This window comes from Phalaenopsis equestris, unplaced genomic scaffold (assembly GCF_001263595.1).
Source record: "Phalaenopsis equestris unplaced genomic scaffold, ASM126359v1 Scaffold000107, whole genome shotgun sequence".
Taxonomy (NCBI): domain Eukaryota; kingdom Viridiplantae; phylum Streptophyta; class Magnoliopsida; order Asparagales; family Orchidaceae; genus Phalaenopsis; species Phalaenopsis equestris.
In genome coordinates, this window is record NW_018164549.1 from 1,961,102 (window position 1) to 1,985,643 (window position 24,542).

The following is a 24,542-nucleotide window of genomic DNA, read 5'->3' on the forward strand; positions in this document are numbered from 1 at the left end:
TATTGTTTGGGTGTTGAAGTGTAGATGTTAGCCCTCAGGTGAGGGGAACGTGGGAGCTCTGAAGTGAGAGCCTGTATCCTCCCAGCCTAGCCGCAAAATCAGTAACCAAGCATAGGATTAGTCAATGTTCTTTATGCCTGAAACAAAGGGTAAAGAATAGGTAGGCTCCTATTTGGCACAATATAAATTGAACTAATTCATTTTCTCCATTCACTATAATTTCTTGACAAGGAGAAAGATGCTTCTTATATATTGAATATCACAATTAAACACTACTTTATATCATTAGTTATTTATTAGTTATTAAAATTATATATTTATTTCAATTGCCTATTAGTGAGATAACCAAATTGAACGTCGTTGTTGTGATTAAAGTATTGTTTTTCTAAGGTCTTAGTCTGTAATTATAAACTACTCCTTGTGGGATCGATATCTAGGACTCCATTAGAGTCTTATATTACTTGAGCGATATGTATACTTGTGTTGACAAATTCGACTTTAACATTATTGAATATTATATTTATACATCTTAATCAAATTAGCACATATATAAAGTCGCGATCAAGCCTTTGGACGTCGTTGCTAGAAATTAAATCTTCTAGTTGCGCCATCAAATTCTTGTATTTGTCGATTTACAAAAAGTCTGTCACATCCCAAATATTCCCAATTTCATTTTCCTCAACTACCACATGACCCAATTTGGCCAATTTGACCATCTTTGACCAAAACCCTCATATTGCACGACCAAAACCCCCAAATTGCCCTTTAAAAGACCCATTTTCCCCAAATCTACCTCAAATGTCTACCAAATTGGTCTCAATTTCCCCCAATCTCAATCCTAAACTCAAATTCACCCTTGATATGACCAATCTAAACCAAATCCTAGCTCAATTGGTCCATGATTTGAACCCAATTTTAAGATCAAAACCCCAATTTTGGCCCCATGACTTGATTCCACCAAATTGAACCCATAGCCTACTCCATTTGCCACAACTTGTGTTTAAAAATCTTTATAACATTCCTACACATCAAAATTGACCATCAATTGGCCTTGGTGGAGTCTCAATTTGATTTACTTTTAACTTAATCTCAAAATCCCCAAATTTTTCCCAAATTGGCTATGCTCCCAAATTTCACCAAATTGATTGTCTTAATGTCAAAATTGACACCCAATTCATGTTAAAAACTCTTCATGAGGTTCCTATTGACCATTTTCAACAATCAATTTGAACTTGAAAGGCTAGCCCAACCTAGACTCAAACCTAGCCCAATGTGCCCAAATTGATCAAATTTCAAAATTCCTCCAAATTGACCATCCAATTCAACTCAAAACCACTTTCATCATTCACCAAAGTTGTTCCTTATGATCATTTACACATGATCATTCCAAATGCAACATTTATTTGGGCCAATTGACATGGCTAGCCTAACCCAAACCCAAGTTTTGGTCATTTGCACCCACTTGGACCCATGCATTAAATGTGGCCTAACCACCTTAAAGCCATCAAATTAACTCCACCATAGCCATTAGTTGGACCCTAAGACTGAGCCAAAACTCACCTAACCCAAGCTAAGTGAGCCATGGACCAATGGTCCCTCAAATTAAGGGATATGTTTTCCAAATATGCTTAGGCTTAAGATATCTTTATCAAAATAATACCTCATTGCATTAAATGACTGTGACATATTTCCATGGGTTCCCTGAGCTCCTAGCCACCTCCCCCTGCCATGGCCGGCCAGTCTAGTCGCCAGAGAAGCCAAAACCAAGGGCCACCCCCTCTCAAATTTTACCCAAATCAAACCCAGAGGCCACCTCACTCAAACCAAATGATAGAGCTCTTCTTCCCTCCACCTAAGAATCACAATGCACCCAAACATTGGCCCTGAGAGCCACCCCTTGGCCATTTTATAAAAACTCACCTCCACGGCCATGAGAGAAGATTTAAAAAAAATTTCTCATAGAGAGCTTCCCAAATCACTCACAGAGCTTCCTTTAGACATCCACAGCTCATTCCAATCACTCCATTTCCTTGATTCCCCCTATGTAATCCTAATTTTGAGCTTGAAAATTATGGCAGAAACAGGACATCCCTAAAAACTCCACCAAACTTCAATTACTTGTCCCCACACCTTCACAACAGCAAGAGAAGATAAAGCCCCATCAAATTACGACGCCAGCCTCCATAATAGCTCTAGACCAACACCTGAAATTGGGCTTGATCGAAATCACACCTAGGCCCTACACCAAGCCCAAAGGCTCAATCCCTAGCCTCCTTGGACCCCAACGAACGTGCCAAGAGTCTCTGATTGAAGCTTTACTTCTCAGAGCCAAGGTATAAAACTTCTCTCCCTCCCGAGCCTATTTGAACTCTCCATTTGTTTTGAGCTGATTTCATAGCATCATAACCGTATGAATATGTTCCTCTAGTCTAGACGAGTATTTTAAAAAAAAATCATTTAATTTGGTTAAGAAATGAGGGATATATCAAGCTTGGAAGATGGACGATTCTCGGGTTAAGCTATTGGGGACGATGACGGAGCGTCGTTCGATCGAGCGTGTATCGAATGGACGGTCGAGCTCAAGCCGGGCAGCGCTTCGAAACATAAACCGTGGGTCGAGTCAGCTCTGTTGGATGGCAGCGTCGAATGGGAACACATCGTGTGGAGCTTCGGAGCCGCCGTAGGTTGAGATGGCGCCGCATGTTTAAATAAGGATTTAAATAATTCAGAAAATGACTCTTAACTTAAAAAATCTAAATCTTGGTGTAGAAAAATCATAAAAATAAAATAAAAATACCCTCTTGCTCAGTGAACAGAGGAGAGTAATGTGGCTTAAGTTTTGTGTCCATTTGATGCATTTTTTATTCTTTAAAAATTAATTAGGGTTAGGAGTCTTTTGATTCTCCATGCATATAGGTGTTTCATCAGAACTTGAAATTTCGGCATGCTGTAGCCTCTGCCAAAAAGAACATTTCCTGATTTTTTCAAAGTCAAAGGAGATCCCTAGACAGAGAACCATATTTTTCAAGTTTATGTGCATTATTTTCTTAAATTAATCATGAAAATTAACATGTTGCTTAGAAAATCCAAGAAAAATATGGAAGGTTTATGATAACCAGAGAATTTTTGGGAAAATTTCTCATAAGTCAAGTCATCCAAAATACACCTAATCTTTACAAACCCTAAATCACTAAGATAATTAATTTTGAAAAACAAAAACATCAAAATGACTTGATTTTTGGTCTCCACTGATATTTAGGATCCAGAGAGCCCACCATAAAAATTGCAAAGCATTTTGAGTTCATTTGATAACTTAAGTTGATTTTTAAAGATAAATATCATTTTGAGCACTTAAATGATTTTTAAAAATCAAAATATAACTCAAAGATTTGTAAAAACTTATTTTTCTTTTCGTTCTCTATGATCAGAAATTTTTTCTAAAAATAAAATGGAGTTTAATATAAGAACTTAATTTTTTAGCTTATTTTAAATATTTAAATAATTAAAAAAAATCCATAAAAATCACAAAAATAATAAAATTAATATAAAAGTTCTAAATTGCTTCCTAAAGTACGTAGAAATAATTGGAATATTTTTCCTGATAAAAGATATTGAATTTTCAAGCTTAAAATAATTTTTTAAAAGCTAAAAAATGAATTTCCACTAAAATAATTTCAATAAATCAAATAAAACTCAGAAAAATATAAAATTTTCTCCTCTGGGTTCTCTGACCTTAGGGGGGTTTTCAAAAAATACAAAATTTAATTTTCCCCATTAGAAAAACTTAATTTTCCATATTTGAAATATTTTATAATTAATAATACTCCATAAATTAAAATAACTCTAATAATTCAAATAAAGTTCAAAAAATTATGAAATTTGGTCCAAGTGGTTCTCTTTCCTAGGTCTACCTCCAATAAAAATTTCAAATGATTAGGCTTTACCTTGGTCATGTTAACAAATTTTCTTTGAAAAATCTCATTTTTGCATGAAAATAATTATATAAATTAAATTAAATTTTGAAAATTCACATTCTCTCCTCTGATGTCTTAATTGACCCATGAATGAGGTAGGATAAAAATTTCAAAGTCATTTGATTTGAATTTGATAAATTATGAAGTGTTAGAGCTTTAGGGGCAAAAGTATAATTTTAGGAATTTAGCCTTAAGTAAAACTTAGGCTTAATTCAAGGAGAGAAATGAGCAACCTCTGATCTTAATCAACTTTTTTGGATGTTTGAAACATAAGGGGTTAATTGATAGAAACCAACCTCACTTTCATAATTAAAATAATAAATTAATAAATTTCTAAATTATTAAATTTTGGAAGTTTATTAAAACTAAATAATCCTAGACTTAGGGGTATGACTTTTTGAAGTCAATAATTTATCAATTTAATACCCCTATTGATTTTTCAAATGAAATTCAAATAATGAATCATGATCAACTAAAACTTAACATTTTTTTCCAAATTAATCAAGACACTCACCTAGGTCTTAAGGGCTTAGTAGTGATCTAAGTTGAATCAAGACTGATTACAAGACTGATCAAGACTGATTAAATGAGGATTAGAAAAGTAAACACCATTGAAAATTAAAACATCTTTCAAACACTACAAGCCCAATTAGGACCAAAATTTGGCTAAATGTTCCAACAGCATTAACTTGTCTCCTTAAGGGTCTTCACCCACATAATCTTCAAAATTAAATTACAAATGATAATCACCCTATTCTTAGGGATAATAGAGACATCAATATCCATTGAGCATTAGGGTATTCATAGAACGAATTATTAAGCAACATAATAAATTTAAATTAGCTCGAGACTTTTCACCAGGTGATAAGAGGAAAGCATGGACCTGCTTCTTCCTCTTAACCTGTTGGATACCTCAAAGATCTACTAAACTTAATATGCTTTACTTAATAAAAATCATCCTTAATTAAGCTCCTAAGGATCCACCAAGATATGACACAGGGTTAGGAAAACTACCAAAACCTTACTTTTCTGCCTCTACATGAACTACCCTCACATGTCTTTTTAAGTTTTAGGTGGTGGAACGAGAAGACTCGTCAAGTACGCTTTTACAGTTTTTAGCGTTGTCTTTCTTGTACTTTCATACTGTACTTTTGTACTTGCAAAACTTGCATGTCTCTATCATCTAAATTTTTATATTTACATAAAAAACCAAAACTAAAACTAAAATCAACTAAAATAAAATTCATTCCCACAACATTCAAAATATAAGACAACTCAAAATTTAATCACAAACATCACACAAAACTACAATTGCAACTAAATTAAGATGTCTCTATTGGATGAACGGGAATCCCTCGGAGGAGGTAACATACGGTTGCTAACGAGGCTTCCCACTGTCTAAATGAAATTATGGAACTCATTAAGTTGAGTTTAGTAAATTCATTCGGACTAAGTGAATCTAATAGAAAATAGTGGTGTCGGAACGAGGGAACCGTAGGATCCTAACGGGTGTTGCTCTAATCAACTTTAACGTGCCTCCATAAGATTTAAAGAACTTCAACCATAGGGCCACCTGATTTGATATCATAACTTAACACACTAGAAAACTAAAATTCGTCGTGGCAAGGAGCTTGAAGCTAGCATGGTGGGCAGCACGGTCATCTTCAATAGCAAAACCTGTCTTCCTCAGCTAAACTAATCTTAGTTCCTTAGACTTGAATATCAAATCCATAGGATTTCAAGGTTGTTTTCTTATGCAACGTAAATCCTCACCTTATCTTTAGGCCTTTGTATAGCTCTGTTATACAATATAAGCCCTAACTCGGCTTAGGATTCCGAGGTTGTCGTTTGTCACGACCTAAATCCTCATATCTTCCAGGCTATTTGTGTGATCGTTTCACATAAATGTAAGCCCTAACAAATCAGGATGAAACACTTAAATACTTAAATATTTCTTCTCAAAATTTAAGCCAAACATTAGGATAGCTTGGAAAGTCACCGAGGTTCTCCTCTAGATCCATGGCATCCCTCAGTTCTTCCTCCTTTGGATTCTATAATAAATGTTTCAAATTTGAGACAACCCCCTTTCACACCTCCTACTCCGATCTCATTGAAAAGTCCTACCGTTTGAAATTCTGTGATGATAATATTCCTTGATTTTTATCGAGAGTTTTTTTAAATGACTTTGGTCATTTAAGATGTAATTAACTATATGGGCTTGACCTTATAGGAAGTATGTCCAAACCCAGCTTAATATAAACTCTATTTAATCCTTTATATTAAATAGGGGAACTTGTTGGCAAATATAAAGGTTTCGCAGACCAAATGGACGTCATATATTCCTTAGTTTATTTGATCGAGCCTCATCCTCAAGTCTTGTGTTTATACTTCGGGATAGATACAGGATTTGATGTATAGCGCTCTTTCATTTAAACTATGAAAAATATGAGGTCAGTTTGATTTCATATATTTCTAAACTAAACATATGTATGTAAATTAAAACTTCCTTCTGAAGCGGACAATGGGATTTCGATTCCGGTGACCGGCAGCTTCTTACGGGCAACTCCACCAACCCAAAATAACACCGACAGTGGAGGTTGTGGTTGTGTGCAGAGGCTATGGTTTTATGTGGATGATGTGGTTTTGTGTGGAGGTTGTGGCTTTGTGTTAAGGTTGTGGTTGTGGTTGGGGTTGGGGTTGTGTTGTTGTGGCTATGGTTGTTGTTTTGTGATTGTGTTGGTTTTGTGTGGGTCGTGGTTCTGTGTAGAGGTTTGGCAAGTATTTTTCTATGATGGTAACATAATACTTATGTTTCATTTTTTATATGCTAGTAATGTGATGGTTAAGACTACATAAGTTGGTTCATTAGCTATGTGGAATATAGAAGTCAAACTCATATTTTGTGACATCTTTCTTAAGGAGTTTGAACTGGAAAATAAGCCCGCCACCTTTTTTAATAAGGAAGAGTAGAAAACTATTATGAAGAAGTTCATGGAAATGATGAGAAGAGAGTGTGATAGGATACAACTGAAGAACAAGTGGGATCAAAAAAGGACTGGAAATTATGAAACGAATTAAAACGAGAATCTACTGGCTTGGGTTGGGATCCAATTAAACGCACTATTGATGATTCAGAGGAATGGTGGGCTGAGAAATGGAAGATAATAACATACTCAAACGACCTTCTTTTCATTACTTTCTCTTCCAGAACTGTATGAACATATCCACTTCTACTTATATTGCAGGTAGTACCAGCCGCCAAAAAATTCAAACTTAATGGAATTGACCTTAATCTAGAAAAAAAGTTTGACCGTAAGTTTGGTGGGTTTGCGAAAATGGGGACTAATGCTTGGACCCCAGTGAACAAGGGTTTGCAGGCATACCTGAGAACTTAGATGTCAAGCAAGAAACTGACTCCAAGGAAGGCCCAAGCCCAAGCCAAAATGAAGTGGAGTCCACATGCAAGTCAAAGCTTCCAAGGCTAGAGAAAAGGAAAAAAGAAGGAACTGCTTTGATTAAAAGCCAAATAACAAAACTGGTGGCTTCATGCACCAGTGATCCTGGGACTTCACAAGCGACCTCCATCGACGACATTATTTGAGTTATGGAGCCGACTCCATAAATTTGTGAGGATGTGTCATTTTATTTGAACTTCATGAAGTTGTTGGAGAGCCCGACCCATTGAACGTTCTTCATGAAGATGGCCCTTGGTCGAAGGGTCAATTATTTACATTTTTTTTACAATGGCATGGACCATTGATTTTGCTAAGTAATATTTGCACTACTTGTATTTATTTTCTAGTAGGTTTATCGGATTTTTGATTTCGATGTTTTTTTCATTTTTTTAGAACAATGTTAATACTATTTTGGATGCTTGTTTTTTTCTTGTACACTTTGTAAACATTGATTCATATAGAAAGACGCGGAAGGAGAATTGTGGTAGCGATATGTTTGTTGTACGAGAACTACAACTCATGTGTAGATCGGCCTCCCTGCATGAAATTGTCTAACATTTGTGATAAATGAGTTGGGGAGCTACTTGAAGAACACCCTACAAGATTCAACAACATGTTTCGTATGACACAACCCATAAATATAGATCTTCTTAATGAATTGCTAGGAATCATGAACTTCATTACTCCTCTAAAATGACAACTAGAGAGATGTTAACAATAACCCTCTTTATTTTGTCACAGAATGAATCAATGAGAGAAGCAATAGAGCGATTTCAACATTCATCGAAGAAAATTAGTAGATACTTTTCAATAAGGTTGAAGACTCTTGTTAGTTTGTCATCAAAGATTAACAAGCCAGATGATCCAATATTTTAGACGACTTCAATAAAAATTACAAAATAACCATCGATATTTGTCACTTTTTAAGGTAAATCTTTTTACTCATTATATTCAGGAGTTGAAATGAGTAGTGTAATTCACACAACCTTGTTTAGTTTGTTAGAATTGTATTGAAGCAATTGATGGAACACATGTGGATATGCATGTATTCTATAACAAAAAGGTCGCTTTCATTGGGTGGTGTGGATCACCAACAAAAAAATATGATGGTTGTATGTGATTTCAACATGTACTTTAATTTTGTAATGGCTAGTTTGGAAGACAGTTCACATGACAGTCGTATATTCGTTTTTTCCACAAGAAATTAAAAACACAACTTCCCTCACCCTCCTTTAAGTTTGTTCAACTATTAATTATATTATTAGATATTTTTTAAGTTCGTTACTAATTATTGTATTGCCGACAGACAAAATATTACTTAGTCGACGCTAGATATCCCTTATCAAGGGAGTATCTAAAGTCATTTCTAGATACCAAATATCACTTTTTTTAATTTAAGAGATCCAACAATGTTGCTCGAGCCAAGAAAGAAATATTTAACAAGAGACACTCATCCTTACGTGGTGTAATTAAAAGAACATTTGGAGTGTGGAAGAAATGAGTCATACTTCGTGAAATGTCGACAAAATCATCATTTGTGAACTGATGTAGACTTCAGCATGACTGGCAAATATTATTTATACGTCCCGCCTGAAGCATTTGAATATCAAATAGGTCAATCTATACCACAGACACAAGGAGAATCACAAGAAGGTTGCACTAGAATGGCAAAGGTGTTGGAGAAATGGTTGAATTGAGAGAGTGGATTACAGAAACCATTGTTAGATTTTGAATGGACCGATTATTGTTTATGTTATATAGTTCATGATTATTTATATTCCTTTTATAATTTCCATTGACTTTTTTGGGTTTTTTTATGCTATTTATATTTTTTTTCATTTATTTTCTTTTGGTGGGTTTAGGAGGTTCATGATGAGACGTTTGACCTTATGAGTTCTTATGAATGGTATGTTAGTCGTTGTTAGTTGGTGTCACATGTGAAATCCTAAGTCGCACTATCGAGTATCGCTCCATGTTTCTTCTTTGCTCTCTGGCTCCACGATCTTCTGCGGTTTCCCCTCTGTACTTTTCAAACCACCACTCCATCGTATCGTCAGATTACAAGTGTTAAGTGGTATGGTTTTCTTGGTTTTTTGGTTTTCCCATTGTCTGATTCCCACCTCTCTGACCTCACACCTTCTCTTCTTGGTAACCACTTTGGCATTTCAGCGGGCTACAAATGTTCGGTGTTGTGGTTTATCAATTTTATGGTTTACTCGTTGCCTGATCTCTTTCTCTCCGACCTCACCTTCTCTTTTGGCCTATTCAGTAAATTCCTAATTTCAATTTTACATATTTCATCTAAATAATCAATTATGTTTGTGGTTTTCTTGGTTTTCTCAATTTTCTTGGTTTACATCAAAGATGTTGTTGTCAAAAGAGTTGGTTTTGTTAATTTCATAACATGGAGATGGTCAAAAAGAAAGATTATAGAAGGGACTTTCTATGTGCTCTCCCAAATTTTGTTTCCAAATTTATGAGGGTATTGTCTTAGTCATGTGAGAAAGTTTTTTGCATTTGATGTTTTCATTCTACTCTTAGGGCCAATTTGATGATGTCTGATTAAGTGTGAAATAACTTATGAGAATATTGTAAAATAGAAAGGTTTTTTTTTTGTGTTTGAACTAGAATAACTCTTTTAGTAAATGCGAGTCTAATTAAATTGAACAAAAATATAATGTTGACCTATCATGGAGAGTTGGAAACATCTTAAAGTTCTTTTATGACACAACTTTATTCTTTTAATGAGTCGTAGGCCAATTTGTTTTCTATATCTAAATCTTAACTAGATTTTAATACTTTGAAGAAAGATGTTAAATGTTCTCCAAATCAAAAAATATTTATAATATCTAGTTATCTTATACCATTGTTATAAGGCTTTTGCTTCTTTTTTTGTGATGGTAGGAAAGTGACACTCTCACTTTAGTTTGTGTTCTGTATTGATTTGTGAAGGTGTTGTTCATACTTTTATAATGTGACATATTAAAAAATACTTTCTTTTTGTAACGCATGTTGGATTGAGTTTTGCAATATATACCTTTTCACAGCTGCAATAAAATTGTTTGTAAAGAAAATTAAGTTTATCTATTTAGTGATTGCTATGTTATATCCATCATAGGTTATTTTTTTTATTATGCAGCGGGCTCTTATCAGGTTGTTTTTTTTTCTTGTTTTAAATTATCTCTTATTGTTCTATGTATGACATTATTTTCTTGACAACTGAAGTCATCCGCACCATTTCAAAGCCCTGTGTTGTCAATCTCCCACTTTATTTAAAAAATATTTTGTTCATGAGGGTTTAGATTTGAGGAGCATTGTTAGCCTAAGCTCAATTTTCACTAATTAAATCAGATAATTACATAAGCAATTGAACAAGCGATAGCAAAAGCTACATATAGTTGACATGTCACATCAGTATGCCTAAAAAAAGGAATATTTACATAAATCACTTATTTTATATGTATTTACTTCTCTAACTCCTAAACTTGATTCAATTCTCACTGTTTGTGAATTTTAAATAGAATTTAGGAGATGGTTAAGTGTTGAACGCAAGCAATTTTTTTTATCAAGCTCTATGGCCCTTTTTTAATGGCTAATGCTTGGGTGTGTTTGGAAGAAAAGAAAAAAAGCTCCTTGAGCATTTACTCTTCTTATTTCTTATGAATTAGAAAATGCAACCAAGCTAGCTATTTAAGGCTTTTTTTTAGCTTTCTTTATGATATATATGTTGATTATTGATTAACTTTATATTGTAATTTTTTATAGAAGCAATGGCTAGTCAATCTTAAAGTAAATCTGATAGTTCTACAAGTGAGCCTGATATTGATGCATCATTAACTTCTACAGAGAGTGTGGGTGAAATTGCTTCAAATGTAGATAAGAAAGGTAAAAGATAAAGATTAGAGGTAGGAAACACTTTATTGAAATATCAATGATAAAAAAAAGGGATATTTTACATAAGTAGATATACAATTATTGTGTGAAAACTTAGGTGAAATAAAAGACTGCAATCATATTTGAAATGAACAGAAATTTTAGGACAAATCATTATAGTAAAATGAATGTAGAAATAAAAAAATAAAAACTCTTTGACCCAATAACCGGGGATATTGATGAAACTGAATCGTTTCTATTTTTTGTGCTTCATCTGCATATTGTCATAGTAGAATAAAAAACATTGTGGCTAAGATGAACATTATTCATGAGTATCTCTTCATGCAAGTTAAGCATTTATGATTAAACATTTTAGTGAAATCAATGAATCCAAATTATTGTAAAATTTTAAGGCTTTTATCAAAAAAGAGTACATGAAAGTGTATGAAGTTAGGAAAGATAAACTAAAAAAGCATTTGAAATTGGTTGACTGAGTTCTACTCACTAGCGATTAATGGACATCTAGCCAAATAATTGGTTATATGTCTTACTGTGCACTATATTAGTTCTAATTGGAAAATAATTTTCAGGATAATTAGTTTTAAGGATTTAGATCCTTCACACAACAAGGTTGTGATATTTTGAAGCAATTTCCAAAAGTTTGCTACAATTTGGTTTACAAAATAAAGTTAGCACCATTACTTTGGATAATGCATCATCCAATGATGTGGGTGCTAGAAATTTGAGAGGATTGTTCACTAGAAGATTTGTTTTTCTCATTATATGAGATTTTTTCATGTTTGTTGCACTACTCATATTTAAAACTTGATGGTGCAAGGTAGGTTGAAATAAATTGGTAAGATGATTGAAAAAGTTAGAGTTAATCCTATTAACAAAAAGATCCACGAGTCATTTGCATAAACTTGTTGAGATTGCAAGATAGATTGATTTGTTTGCAACAAAATCATTATACCTTGATGTGTCTAAACATTAGAACTCTACATACAAAATGTTCGACTCTGCATTTTATTATAAAGTTTTTTTTCCTAAATATGCTTTGTGTGATCTTAATTATGCATGATTGTAATTTGAGGATGGTTGGAATCAATTTGATAAGATCACAGAATTGCTTCATATTTTCCATCAAATAACTGAGATTATTTCGGTTTCAAGTTATCCTACAGTAAATAAAATTCTTCCAAATATAATACTCATTAAAAAATATTGGATGAAGCATATTTATCTGATAATCATTTTATATCTAACATGATAACAATCATGAAGCAAAATTTGATAAGTTTTGGACAGACTATTCTATATTATTCTCAATTGCTTGTATTTTGGATCCTAAAATGAAAATGCTTATCATCAACTATTATTATCCTCAAATTTATGGTGTTGATATTTTGAATTGAAGAAAAATACTGTGAAATAAAAACTTTTTAAATGTATTCTTATTATGTTGTTTAGAGTAATGCATCATTACTTTGGATAATGCATCTTCCAATGATGTAACCGCTAGAAATTTGAGAGGATTGTTCACTAAAAGATTTGTTTTTCTCATTATAGGAGATTTTTTTTTGTTTGTTGCACTACTCATATTTAAAACTTGATGGTGCAAGGTAGGTTGAAATAAATTGGTAAGATGATTGAAAAAGTTGAGTTAATCCTATTAACAAAAAGATCCCCGAGTCATTTCATAAACTTGTTGAGATTGCAAGACAGATTGATTTGTTTGCAACAAAATCATTATACATTGATGTGTCAAAACATTAGAACTCTACATAGAAAATATTGGACTCTGCATTTTATTATAAAGTTTTTTTACCTAAATATGCTTTGTGTGATCTTAATTATGCATGATTCTAATTTGAGGATGTTTGGAATCAATTTGATTTAAGATCAAAAAATTGCTTCATATTTTTCATCAAATAACTGAGATTATTTCAGTTTCAAGTTATCCTACAACAAATAAAATTCTTCCAAATACAATACTCTTTAAAAAATATTGGATGAAGCATATTTATCTGATAATCATTTTATATCTAAATGATAACAATCATGAAACAAAATTTGATAAGTTTTGGACAAACTATTCTATGTTATTCTCAATTACTTATTATTTTGGATCCTAAAATGAAAATGATTATCATCAACTATTATTATCCTCAAATTTATGGTGATGATATTTTGAATGAAAGAAAAATACTGTGAAATAAAAAAATTTTAGTTGTATTCTTATTATGTTGTTGCTAGATAATAAGTTAGTTAAGATGTTAGTGAAGCCACTACCTCTGACTCTCAAGTTGGGGCATCAGTCACAACACAAGGCAGTAATAGTGTACTTACTGATTTGGCTGGATAATATAGTTTTATAGATTCAACAAGGCTTCTACTTCCACAAAAGTCTGACCTCGAGTTATACTAAGAAGAAGCTTGTGTTAAACGTTCTGATTCAGAGTTTGATATTTTAGAGTGTTGGAAAATGTTTGTCATAAATTATTAAACTCTTTCAAAGATGGCAAAATATATTTCTACAATTTTAATCACAATAGTTGTGTCTAAGTTGGTGTTTAGTGCATGAGGTTGTGTGCTTAATGATTATATGAGCTCACTTTCATCTAAAAGGTTGGATGTCTAGTGTGCAATGGTAAATTAATTAGATCAGCATAAAAATCATCAAGTCTTTTTGGTTAAATTTACATCGCTATACATTTCTTATTACTTATTGCATTTTTCTTTTCTTATATATATATATAACCTTTTACAACTTCAGTTTGACATTCTTGCAAAAGAAAACATAATTGTACATGTTATATTAAATTTGATAAAATTATTCCAATGAAGTTTTAATTGGTATTCGATTAATCAGGACGTTAATCTCAATATTTCAGTTTGAAATTCTAAGAATATTGAATGGACTCTAATGTCAAATGGGTTCTAGACCAAATTTTATGGCTTGTTCTGGCGGCTGATTATGGACCATTTTTTGCTCTCTTGTTTTTAGATTGTTGTATTACGGGTAATGAATGACAATTATTTCTTCTATTTTAACATGAAAGCTTTTTTTGCTCTTGTTCCCATAATTTTATATTGTTGGTAATGAATGGGTGCTACGCTTGTTTCTCATTTAGTGATATTATTGGGCTTTTTTTTTGTGTGCATTCATCTATATTTTTTGTGGAGCAATGATGTTGGTGAGCCACAGAGACTCAAATCAGTTATCTAGAATCATGGTGTTTGTGCGTATTGTGACTTGTGAGGATAAATAAGTGTTTTCTATTTTAAGCAGAATGGCACTCCACTGATATATGGTTACAAAACAAGAACTTATCTAACAACTATCCATAATGCATATTTATCATATTTTTATTTTGGCCCAGCTGCTTGTTATTTTTCCCAAAAAATTATCATGAAAAAGCTTTTATACAATCAAATTTGTTGGAAAGAAATAATTGCAAATAAAAAAGAGAGAATTTTGCATACATACCACACTATTCTTACAAATTTACATATTTAACAACTAAATTTTGATACTTATATTCATAACATTTGGTGTCAAAAACCTATACACTATAAGCTATATTTCACTTTTAAAAAATTAATAACAGTGATATCTTTAATATGATAATAAAAATTTTGAGTGTTATGCATGTAAATATAAAAGTTTAGATATAAGATATGCAAATACATATTTGGCAAAGGCTCAAATATCGATTGTCCATGCGCTCAGGGCCTATGATGAGAACCCCGCGCCATATGCCTATAATTCGACCCCCCACGCACCACGGGTGGGATCGAACCCTTGCCAGAGGGGACAGTGACCCTGCCTACCAACTGGACAAGGAATGTGGCACAACTTGTGTGGTATATATATATATATATATATATTGGTACCGGTCATGGGACAGCAAGCTTCCAATAAAACCTGGACTCAATCTACATTGAATCGATTTAAAACTACAAACCAGCATGCTCACTCAGGTAGTGTCAGAGTTTCAATTCTTTCTTCTGATAGCCTGCTCAAACCCAAAACATATTCCCTTCAAATTCAAACGTAAGAAAAAAAAAACAAAAGGAAGATTTACATATATACCGCACAATGATTATGTATGTCTAAACTTCAATTGTTACATACATCTCAATGCACCTTACATATGCATGAAAAGCTAAAATTTTGCTTTTACAAAAGTTAAGATAGAGATATTTTTTTATGTGATAGGAAAGATTTGAGGGGTATAAATATAAAAAAAATTAAATTTCAATTATTAGATATGTAAATACATGAGAATTGGGTGATATGCATGTAAATGCCCTAAAAAATAGAAGTGTTGAAAAAGAAAAGGAGAGAAAAACCTTCATTCTACTCGATGCTTAATACACTACTTGTAAGTCCCGTATCAAAGGTTTATGTATTCACAACACAGAAATAACGATAGATGCATTGGAGCTACAAAGCACTACAAACACTACAAAGCTGTGGCGCAGTTATTAAATTTGTTACCGAATAATCTGAAAACGGTTCATCAAAGCTTAGCGTTCCTTCTTTGGTCGTTTCTTTGGCCTTTTAAACACCTTCCTTGTCACCTCTGGAGCTCTTCTTTCGTTGCATTGCTGCTGAAAGTAATAAATAAACCAACTAATTAACTTGAAAAACTCAAATGGATGAATAAAAACAGATCAAAATGAAGACTTTGGGAAGATTCAAGGACAACTCAAGGATTAGAGTGGAGATAATCCTGCTCTGAACTTCATGATGGAGGTCATGTCTGAAGTTCAGCAAGATAAAGGAAACATCGATCATGCAAACTAAGATACCTTAATATCGAGCTGAAACTCAAATCGGTGGATACAAAAATAGAAAAAGAAACATTATAATTCTCTCAAATTTCAATAAATTTCTTATTCCATATAAACAGACCAACTGATGGATATGATCATTTGATACCTTAGCACCTAATAATTTGAGTTTATGATTGAAAAATTAGAAACCATTCAACATGTTAGTTTATAAACATAAAAAATATTGTGCAGCGAACCGAGTCAAACGTGCTTACTCCGAACCAAATGAGCAAGAAGAGAGAGCACATTCCTATTTCTTGCGACCAATTCCAGCTCCTACCGCCTTCATGTTGATCACGGGATTTTTTTTTTTTTTTTCCTGCCCACCGCCGATACTCATCTCCCGTGCTAGCCCACCGCCTCACTGCAGTTATAAGAGCAAGCCAAAAACAAGGGCGACGTATGACTTGTAGCCCTCTACCCATAGTAGCCACAACTATCTCCCACCTTCCTTTCCTCCATCAAACCAGCAGCCGCCACATCTTCCATCCTTCGTCACCAAACAGAAGTCATTCTTGTTTCTTGTCCTCTCGCTAAATAAGTGCTGCAACAACAGTGAACCCTTGTCCCCTTTTCTTTCTATTTATTTCTTTTCCCACCACCCACTTATTAGATTCATTTAACTTCCTTAAATAAATTAAATATCACTTATTTCGGAACTAGATTAGGCCAGTTGAATCTTATTAGTGCTTGAAATATTCAATCTCTTTAATCTATGATTATGCAAATCACTTGCTCATGATACTCAACTTTTTTCTCTATCAGGTTAAATCGTCTAGATTCAACCTAATAAACCTCAAATTAATGTGTTTAAACTTGCATAGTTTCGATCATATATTCACTTGTGTTCAGTTAATTTAATATGAATTAGATAATAAAAAGAATCTTTGGTTGTAGGTTTTTCAAAGAATTTCTATCCCACATTGCTTGTTGAATCTCAAATTGATTGAGTTTTTGTATTGTTCATTTCAAAATAGGTGGCTGTTATTTATTAGAGAATAAATATAGCATTCGTTGTTAGGGGTGTTCTCCTTATTACTATATTGAATTCCTATTTATTTTGTAAGTTGTTTGTCTTTTCTTTGCATTTCACTTATATTGCTATACATTTGTTGCAGGATCATTCATAATGAAGTGGTAGTTCGCATAAGTATATATTTGTCTTGTTATATTGCTGCACAAATTCCTATTTATCCAATTGATTCTTATATTTATAATATTTATTATTTCTGCAAGTTATTCCTACTTTAGATTCAATTATTGCAATGCAGCTTCGTATTTGAAACTGTTGGACATACTGCTAATAATATTCCGATGACTTGCTTGTGTTGTGTGGGATATGCACGTCATTATAATAATAGTATGTTTGTATTCAGCCCTTGGCGATGACTAGCGAATCGACATATCCTATGAGAAAATATTGAATTTTCATAGGATTTGTGCCTATATTTTCTCGTTCAGGGTGTTGTTAAAAATCGATTACATACATATAAATATATGTACTTCTATATTTAGATCTTATTAGTCAGAGATAATTGATTGATGAATCATCTGTAAATATTAATGAGTTGTGGCATATAAATATTAGCATAGAAGGGTATGGTTACGGTTCATTCATATTTGTGATCACAAGCATATATGAAATCTAGATTGTTTGGATCGCTGACAATCATATATTATCACAATATCATTGTTGTTGTGATCATTAGATGACGATAATTATCTTACTGGCAAATACATGGCCCATCTTCCATTTTGATTGCTTACAATGCAAGCCTCAATACAATACCGTTTATCTTTTAACAAGTAACGATTATTTGTTGAGTTTGCCCTTGTTGACATTTTCTTATAACAGAATCCACCGAAGTGTTTGGCGGACAGCCCTTACTAGAGCCGATTATTTAGCACTTGACACGCATTGGTGCTTTCGATTTGTCAAACTCCCTTGTTGACATTTTCTTAAAACAGAATCCACCAAAGTGTTTGGCGGACAGCCCTCACAGGAGCCAATTATTTAGCACTAGACACACTTTGGTGCTTTCAATTTATGCATCAGCTCATTATTTTTTTTAGGGTTAAGTAGCTTTGTTTTTGTAGTTCTATCAGTTTTCTTTTCATTAGGTGTTGTTTTATTCCTTTGTTGATCTATGATTGTAATTTTATTGGTTTAATAAAATTAAATTTATATTTCCTTGCTCACTTTTATTATTTATAGTAAGTATAAAAAAGTTTTCTTCTATGAGTTAAAAACAAATTTATATATCACTCCATCACATCCTATGTTGTTGAACAGTCCTCCGGACACGGATTGTGGCATACTGAGTTTAAATAATACAATATTTATAAATGCTTAGCTAGTCAAGAATGATTTCATAAGTTTCAAAGAGGACAGCAACCCTTAGCAAACTAAGGGGCATGAAAACCTCCCCAACTAACGATTTGAAAGATAGCACAAATAAGTTTGTAATATTATGTCATTAAATTAATCGAGTATTTTTAATAGATTATTAAGTTACATTAATGGGCTAAACTAATAGGATCACATTGATGCAGTTAATATTTGATTTTAAATATAAACATTCTTATTTGATTACTTTTATGAGTTTATATGACCGAGTTGGTCATTGAAGGAAGGAATCAATTGTTGACAGCACACTTCAATTTGGCTGCAACTTTGTTATTATAATGACAGAATCTATAATATCCATGAAAAATTCGAAAGAAAGAAAAAAAAAAGCTATCATAAAAGTTCCACAACTAAATTAATAAAATAGCTGCAGTTAACCCAAACGGACTATAGTTCCTACTTAAGTTACTTAGCTTACCTCCAATGGATGTCCAATATGTGTGTTAGAACCCTCATTCGTTGCATCGAAGGCATGTCCTATTCAACGCATGCAGGCAAGCATGACATCTTATTGAATAGGTCAAGCAAGCAAATAAGGGAGGGAAAGTGTGCAGCTATTATGAGAGAGTGCAAGTGACAGAGGGAGATCAAGATCAAGATTGAGAGAGAGAACAGTGACTTAAGGGAGAGAAAGAAAGAAAAAATTACAATAGTTGACTTGAGCTGGACGTGAAGCCAAGGAAGAAGAGGATCAAAGGGAACTCATCTTCGATAGACTTGTTGAAAGAGACATTGTCAAAAGTTTTCAAAAGAGATCCTCAACAAGGGCCAAATTGAGAAAGATAAAAGGTGAGTTAGAAAGAGGGAGTCAAAAAGAGAGAAAAAAGTTCATGTTCACCTTCTTCTATTTTCTTCTCGATTTCATTGTTCAAACAAAAGATAAATCCTAAAGTCCAGATTTATTTTCAAGAATTTTGTGATGATTTATGGATACTAACTAGGATTGTTTCAGTTTACTTATGAGAAAAAAAATTGGATGGTATTTATTAATATGATACTTGAATGTAAATCCTGCCTCTATAATTATATGATCCATGATTTATATGTTGTCTTATTTATTAGTGAAGTAACTAGTCGAAGATTTGGACAAGCAATCATCAAGCTTATAGTGTTAATTTGAGAATAATATAACCAACATTACCATTACTCATTATTACAAGCATATTTGAATCATAGAAGGGTTATAGAGGAGTTCACTAAAAAATTGAAAATAAGAGAAATTCATAGCAATCATTAATTATACGCATATTTTAAAGATTTTTTTATTTAACCTTGATGTATAATGTTATCAAGTGTTATTTTGACCAAAATTCTTTGAGTGTGCTTGAAGTATTACATAAAGGAGCATAGTAATAATTACTACAATGAAAGGCATTTGGCCTATTTAAGTGGCTCTCACTCGATGTGGGATTGACATCATTCTCATAAGGGATGTTTTACTTGACTTCTCTATATGATATAATTATGAATTGTATACATCAAACCATGTGTAATTTGCTACCTAATGATCATGGTCATCTTTGGCATGATTGTGAGTAGATTTCAACTGATCATATTCATAATTGCGCATTAAACTTGTTGACTTCATTATTGATATATTTCATATGATTGTGGCATAATTGTAAGGTGATTGCTCTTATTAGTTTTTTCTTCCAAGTCCAGTGAATTATATTCAAATTCAAAAACCATACCCAGAATTATATTTATTTCATAAAATTGCTTTTTCTAAATATCAATGAATTCTCTCATCATATAATCTCATAAGAACTCCATTTACCAGCAGAGTTTATCTTTATACATCCCAACTATTCATATAATGGTTTCTGATATATAAAACTCACAAACAGATAATCCTCCAAAAATAAACACTAATCATAAATAAAGGTGCCCAATTTTAATCTCAATAATAAATAGTAAAATATTTGCAACCAACGTTGTGTTGACGTAGTGCAATTGGTGATTTGGCATTCTTTGGTCACAATAGAATAATTTTCATTACTACTCATCAACATCAAAAGAATTTTCTACACATTCAAAAAAATTTTAACCTCCATCATACCTTTGGCTAACATTTTTTCCTCAACATCATATTGTCTTCAAGATCAAAAACACTTGATGTTATTTTTGTTGCTTTCTATACATTTTCATAATTATCTTAAAACAAAATTGCAAAGGAATGTTCTAATCCTAACGTAAGAAATTTATAATAATTTCTCAAGCATATGTAAAAGCTAGTGAAAGAAAAAGCATATTTCTCATCTGTAAAAAGCTTCAGTCCATGTTATAGTTGCAAAAATCATGTGAATCTTGACTTAGACAATGGCAATCCAGAGAAGGAATGAATATGCTAACAATTAGATCTCATTCTGAATCATGATTATTAAGACCCAGAAATATCAAATTAATACAAAATCAGTATATAAGTTGACGAAAACTAATTGCAATTTCAGTTTATAAGAACACGAGAAATTGAATAAAAAGACGAACCTCTTCCAACTTTTTCTGAAGTTGCAAAAGTTCTTGACCACAAGCAATACATTCAGCATGGTACGCAGCAGCTAACTCTTTTATTAAGGCCTTCCTTTTGATAATACCAATCACTACCATAAAAGGAAAAAATATTTTTTTTTTAATAAATATTTGTCAAATTGCTTGAAGAAACAATCATTCAGCACAGAAGTAACGAAATCCCATACTTAGCCAATTCAATATAAGAATTAATTAGCCGTCAAAATAGGATATAGATTTACAAAATGTATGAGAACCTGCCCAATTTACAACCAAAAAAATTGAAGGAAAAAATTAAGATATGAAAAAGGAATTTTGCATCATTTATATCTCTGACTAGATACTCCACCTAGGGTAAATTTATATCCAAGTTGTTAAGATAGAAATGTTTGAGATAATGAACCAAATTGACTGAACATATTTGTTATCAAACTCAATCAAGCCAAAGTGGAATAAAGTAAGATCGCAACAGTTCAAGTGAAAATATATATGTGTTGCGCAGTCATGGTAGAAATCTTCAGGAAGCGACGCTGTTACCCAAAATAACCAAAATCAACATTGAGTTATAAGATGACACTCTACAGGCTAAATATCAGCAAATTTCTTAAGTTCAGTATCCCAGGTAAATTTGTGGGTAAGTAATGATTCCCTTGGGTTCCTAAAGGTTGTTTTTGGCTACTAGGAATTTTGGTGAAATGAATTGAAAAAAAAAAAGAGAGAGAAATCAAGTCAACAGATCTAGATTTAAAATCAACACATTAAGTGTTGGGATTTCAGTTTATTGCCTTCATTTTCCCTGATTGACCTCTATATCTGCTCCAAAACTGATTCCTTCAAAGACAACAAAATAGACGGCGAACAATCACAAGAACAAGCAAGTCCAAATTGAAACATTACTAACAAGAAAAATAACAAATGTTGTTCATTTCATAAAATAAATTGTATTGTTGCATCTGGAGTATCAAATTTAATAAAAAAAAGCCCTAGAGATCTATTCAAGCAGATAACGGACCTGACATCATACCAATTTGGTTAAAAATATTTCAAGCGCAATCAAAACACTCAAACATCGACACCTTTGCAAAAAGCAGTGCTAACAATATGGAATGTCAAAATTATCCAAGATAGACATCCATTTTGTCTGAATCAACATATTATAAGTTAATATGAAATGTTAAAAATACCCAAAATAGAAAGTTCTAAAAATTATGAAAAGCCAAAATTACCCAAAATTGATATCCATATTGTCATCACACATGCCGTATGAAATTTGAATTTATAAAATAGCTTGAATTCAATGTAGAAAAATAAACATGCCCAAAATACGAAAAATCATTTGAATGATATTTTATTCATTTAAAATGGTAATAATAAATCAACGTATAAGGTAAAAAAAATCATTTGCATACCGAAGTACGCTTTTGAGCTGTTGGAAGTTACTGTCAATCCATATTGTCTCGGTCATCATATAAGTCAATATGAAACGCCAAATTACCAAAATAGATAGCGCTAACAATTATGAAACATTTAAATTACACAAAATAAATATCCATATTGTCTGAGTCACCATATGAATTTAATCGAGTCATGATACATACCATCTAAAATTTGAACATCTGAAATAGCTTGAATTCAATATAAAAAAATAAATATGCTCAAAATATCAAAAATAATTGATTAATATTTTATTCATTTAAAACGATAATATCAAACGAAAATATAAGGTAACCCAAACTAAATATCTATTGTCGGAGTCGCCCTCAAGAATGAAATTTCAACAAACATGAGCGATGATAAATTGCTTGAGAAGTCACGACACAAATATTTATTGTATTTTTTGAAATTAATATATAATAATCAAAATTAAAATCAAATTCCAATTGAATACCTAAATCTTTGTCGAATCCCCCTGAGATGCCCATATCTCTCATATATGCATCTCGTGCTTCAGCACATATCTCGTCTCATCTCTCATCCCCAATTAAAAATAAAAAAAACAAAACAAAACGAGCCAATTAATGCCTATCTCTGACACGACTCTCTAGTATGTCAATCTCGCGCACTTTTATCTATCCCTCTTTCATCCTGAGCACCCTTCCTAGTCTCTTTCACCTCGCTCTCACAAATGACACCAAAATCATGTGACAAATGCAGTCGTTCCCTCCCATTCAGCACGAACTTACAATATCCTCTACATGTTCTCACGTAGCTCTCTCCTTGCCACCCTCTTATCACTAGCCAAACAGCACGCAACCGCCGACCTTCTCTTACTCCTACAACTCTACCCAACATTTTTCACTAGAAACTTGTCGAACCTCTTGTTCTAGTGGCTGACTAACATCAACTCTGCATCCTTCTGTGGTTCACTTTGCTCCTTTTGCCTGCACGAAATGATGAACCTCATAAAATCCATATATAGCTGCTACTAACACCTCCACAAACTACGAAAATTTTTAGCTGCTGACATCCCTTTGTCGACCAAAAATACCCACAACTCTAATAACCAATATCCCTTCCTCTCTGCCAGTAACCTTAAGCTATTGCCATCAAGCACACCAAATCCCACATTGACCATTCCTCCCTAAATATCTCTTTCGCAATTTTTATCCACATATTTGTTTATTCTTCTTACTCTCAAACTACCACTCACATGACATCTCCCTCTTTCTCTCTCTAAAAAAAGAGAGAAGAAACAAAGGCCTCTCTATTTGTTCAAAAAACAGATGATTTAAGAAAGAGAGAAAAAGATCAAAGAAAAGAAAAGAAAAGAAAAGAAAAGAAAAGGCTTATGTCTCTCATCGTCGCAAACCTTAACACTTCACCTCCTTATTAATTCTCAACTTCATTCCTCGCACAAAGACATAACGCAGCACAACCAGCTTGCCTTGGCAGTTAGTGCTCATGCTTATCGTCTCAATACAAGGGAAAAATCTTAGTATGTCTGTGCATTTCTCACGAAGGTACCAAAGCCCTAAGCATTTTTTAAGTATGGTGGGATAACAGCTCATGCATGATATATTGACATAACATAAAAGCTCCATTATGCAATTTTTTTACTAAAAGTATATGAAGCCTCATGCACGTGTTCTTTTAAACATTACAAATTTGAAGGCCCCTAGATGTTGTGCCCTAGACACCGACCATGCATACTTTTTGACGCGGGGCTAGGGAGCCAACTGATTGACAGGAGAGAATTGGTCCGCCTGGTTCCCTAATGCCCTAGTCCAGGTCCTAGCAGGACCTAGCAACTATTTGGGAGGGGCAGCACTGCCGCCGGCCCTTCCCCCTCTTCCTTTCTTGTTTTTATCCTTATGGGAAATTGTTGTTTGAAAGAATTAAGGGATGTTTTGTGGTATTTTTGTTTCAGATTCTCCCTTGCTAAGGTTGTATCCGACGACGGGTTGTGTTTCAGTTATATCCTACTCCGAGGTGGTGTTGTATCCTATCTTATCTTCTTCTCTACCCCTTCTTCTTTACCTACAA

General features: G+C 32.9%; 1 protein-coding gene across 4 annotated transcripts in view; it reads right to left on the bottom strand.

Moving 5' to 3' along the window:
* Nucleotides 1-15,633: 15,633 nt before the first annotated feature.
* Nucleotides 15,634-24,542, bottom strand: part of LOC110020790 — a 17,963-nt gene continuing 9,054 nt past the window's right edge. For 3 of the 4 annotated variants that reach the window (XM_020719015.1, XM_020719016.1, XM_020719018.1), the window contains exons 3-4: nt 21,039-21,151; nt 15,634-15,919 (exon numbers count right to left, since the gene is read on the bottom strand). In XM_020719015.1, coding sequence (XP_020574674.1) covers nt 15,836-15,919; nt 21,039-21,151 — 197 coding nt within the window. In that variant the 3' untranslated portion in view covers nt 15,634-15,835. The remainder of the gene's footprint in view (nt 15,920-21,038; nt 21,152-24,542) is intronic. The other variant, XM_020719019.1, reaches the window with a different exon arrangement.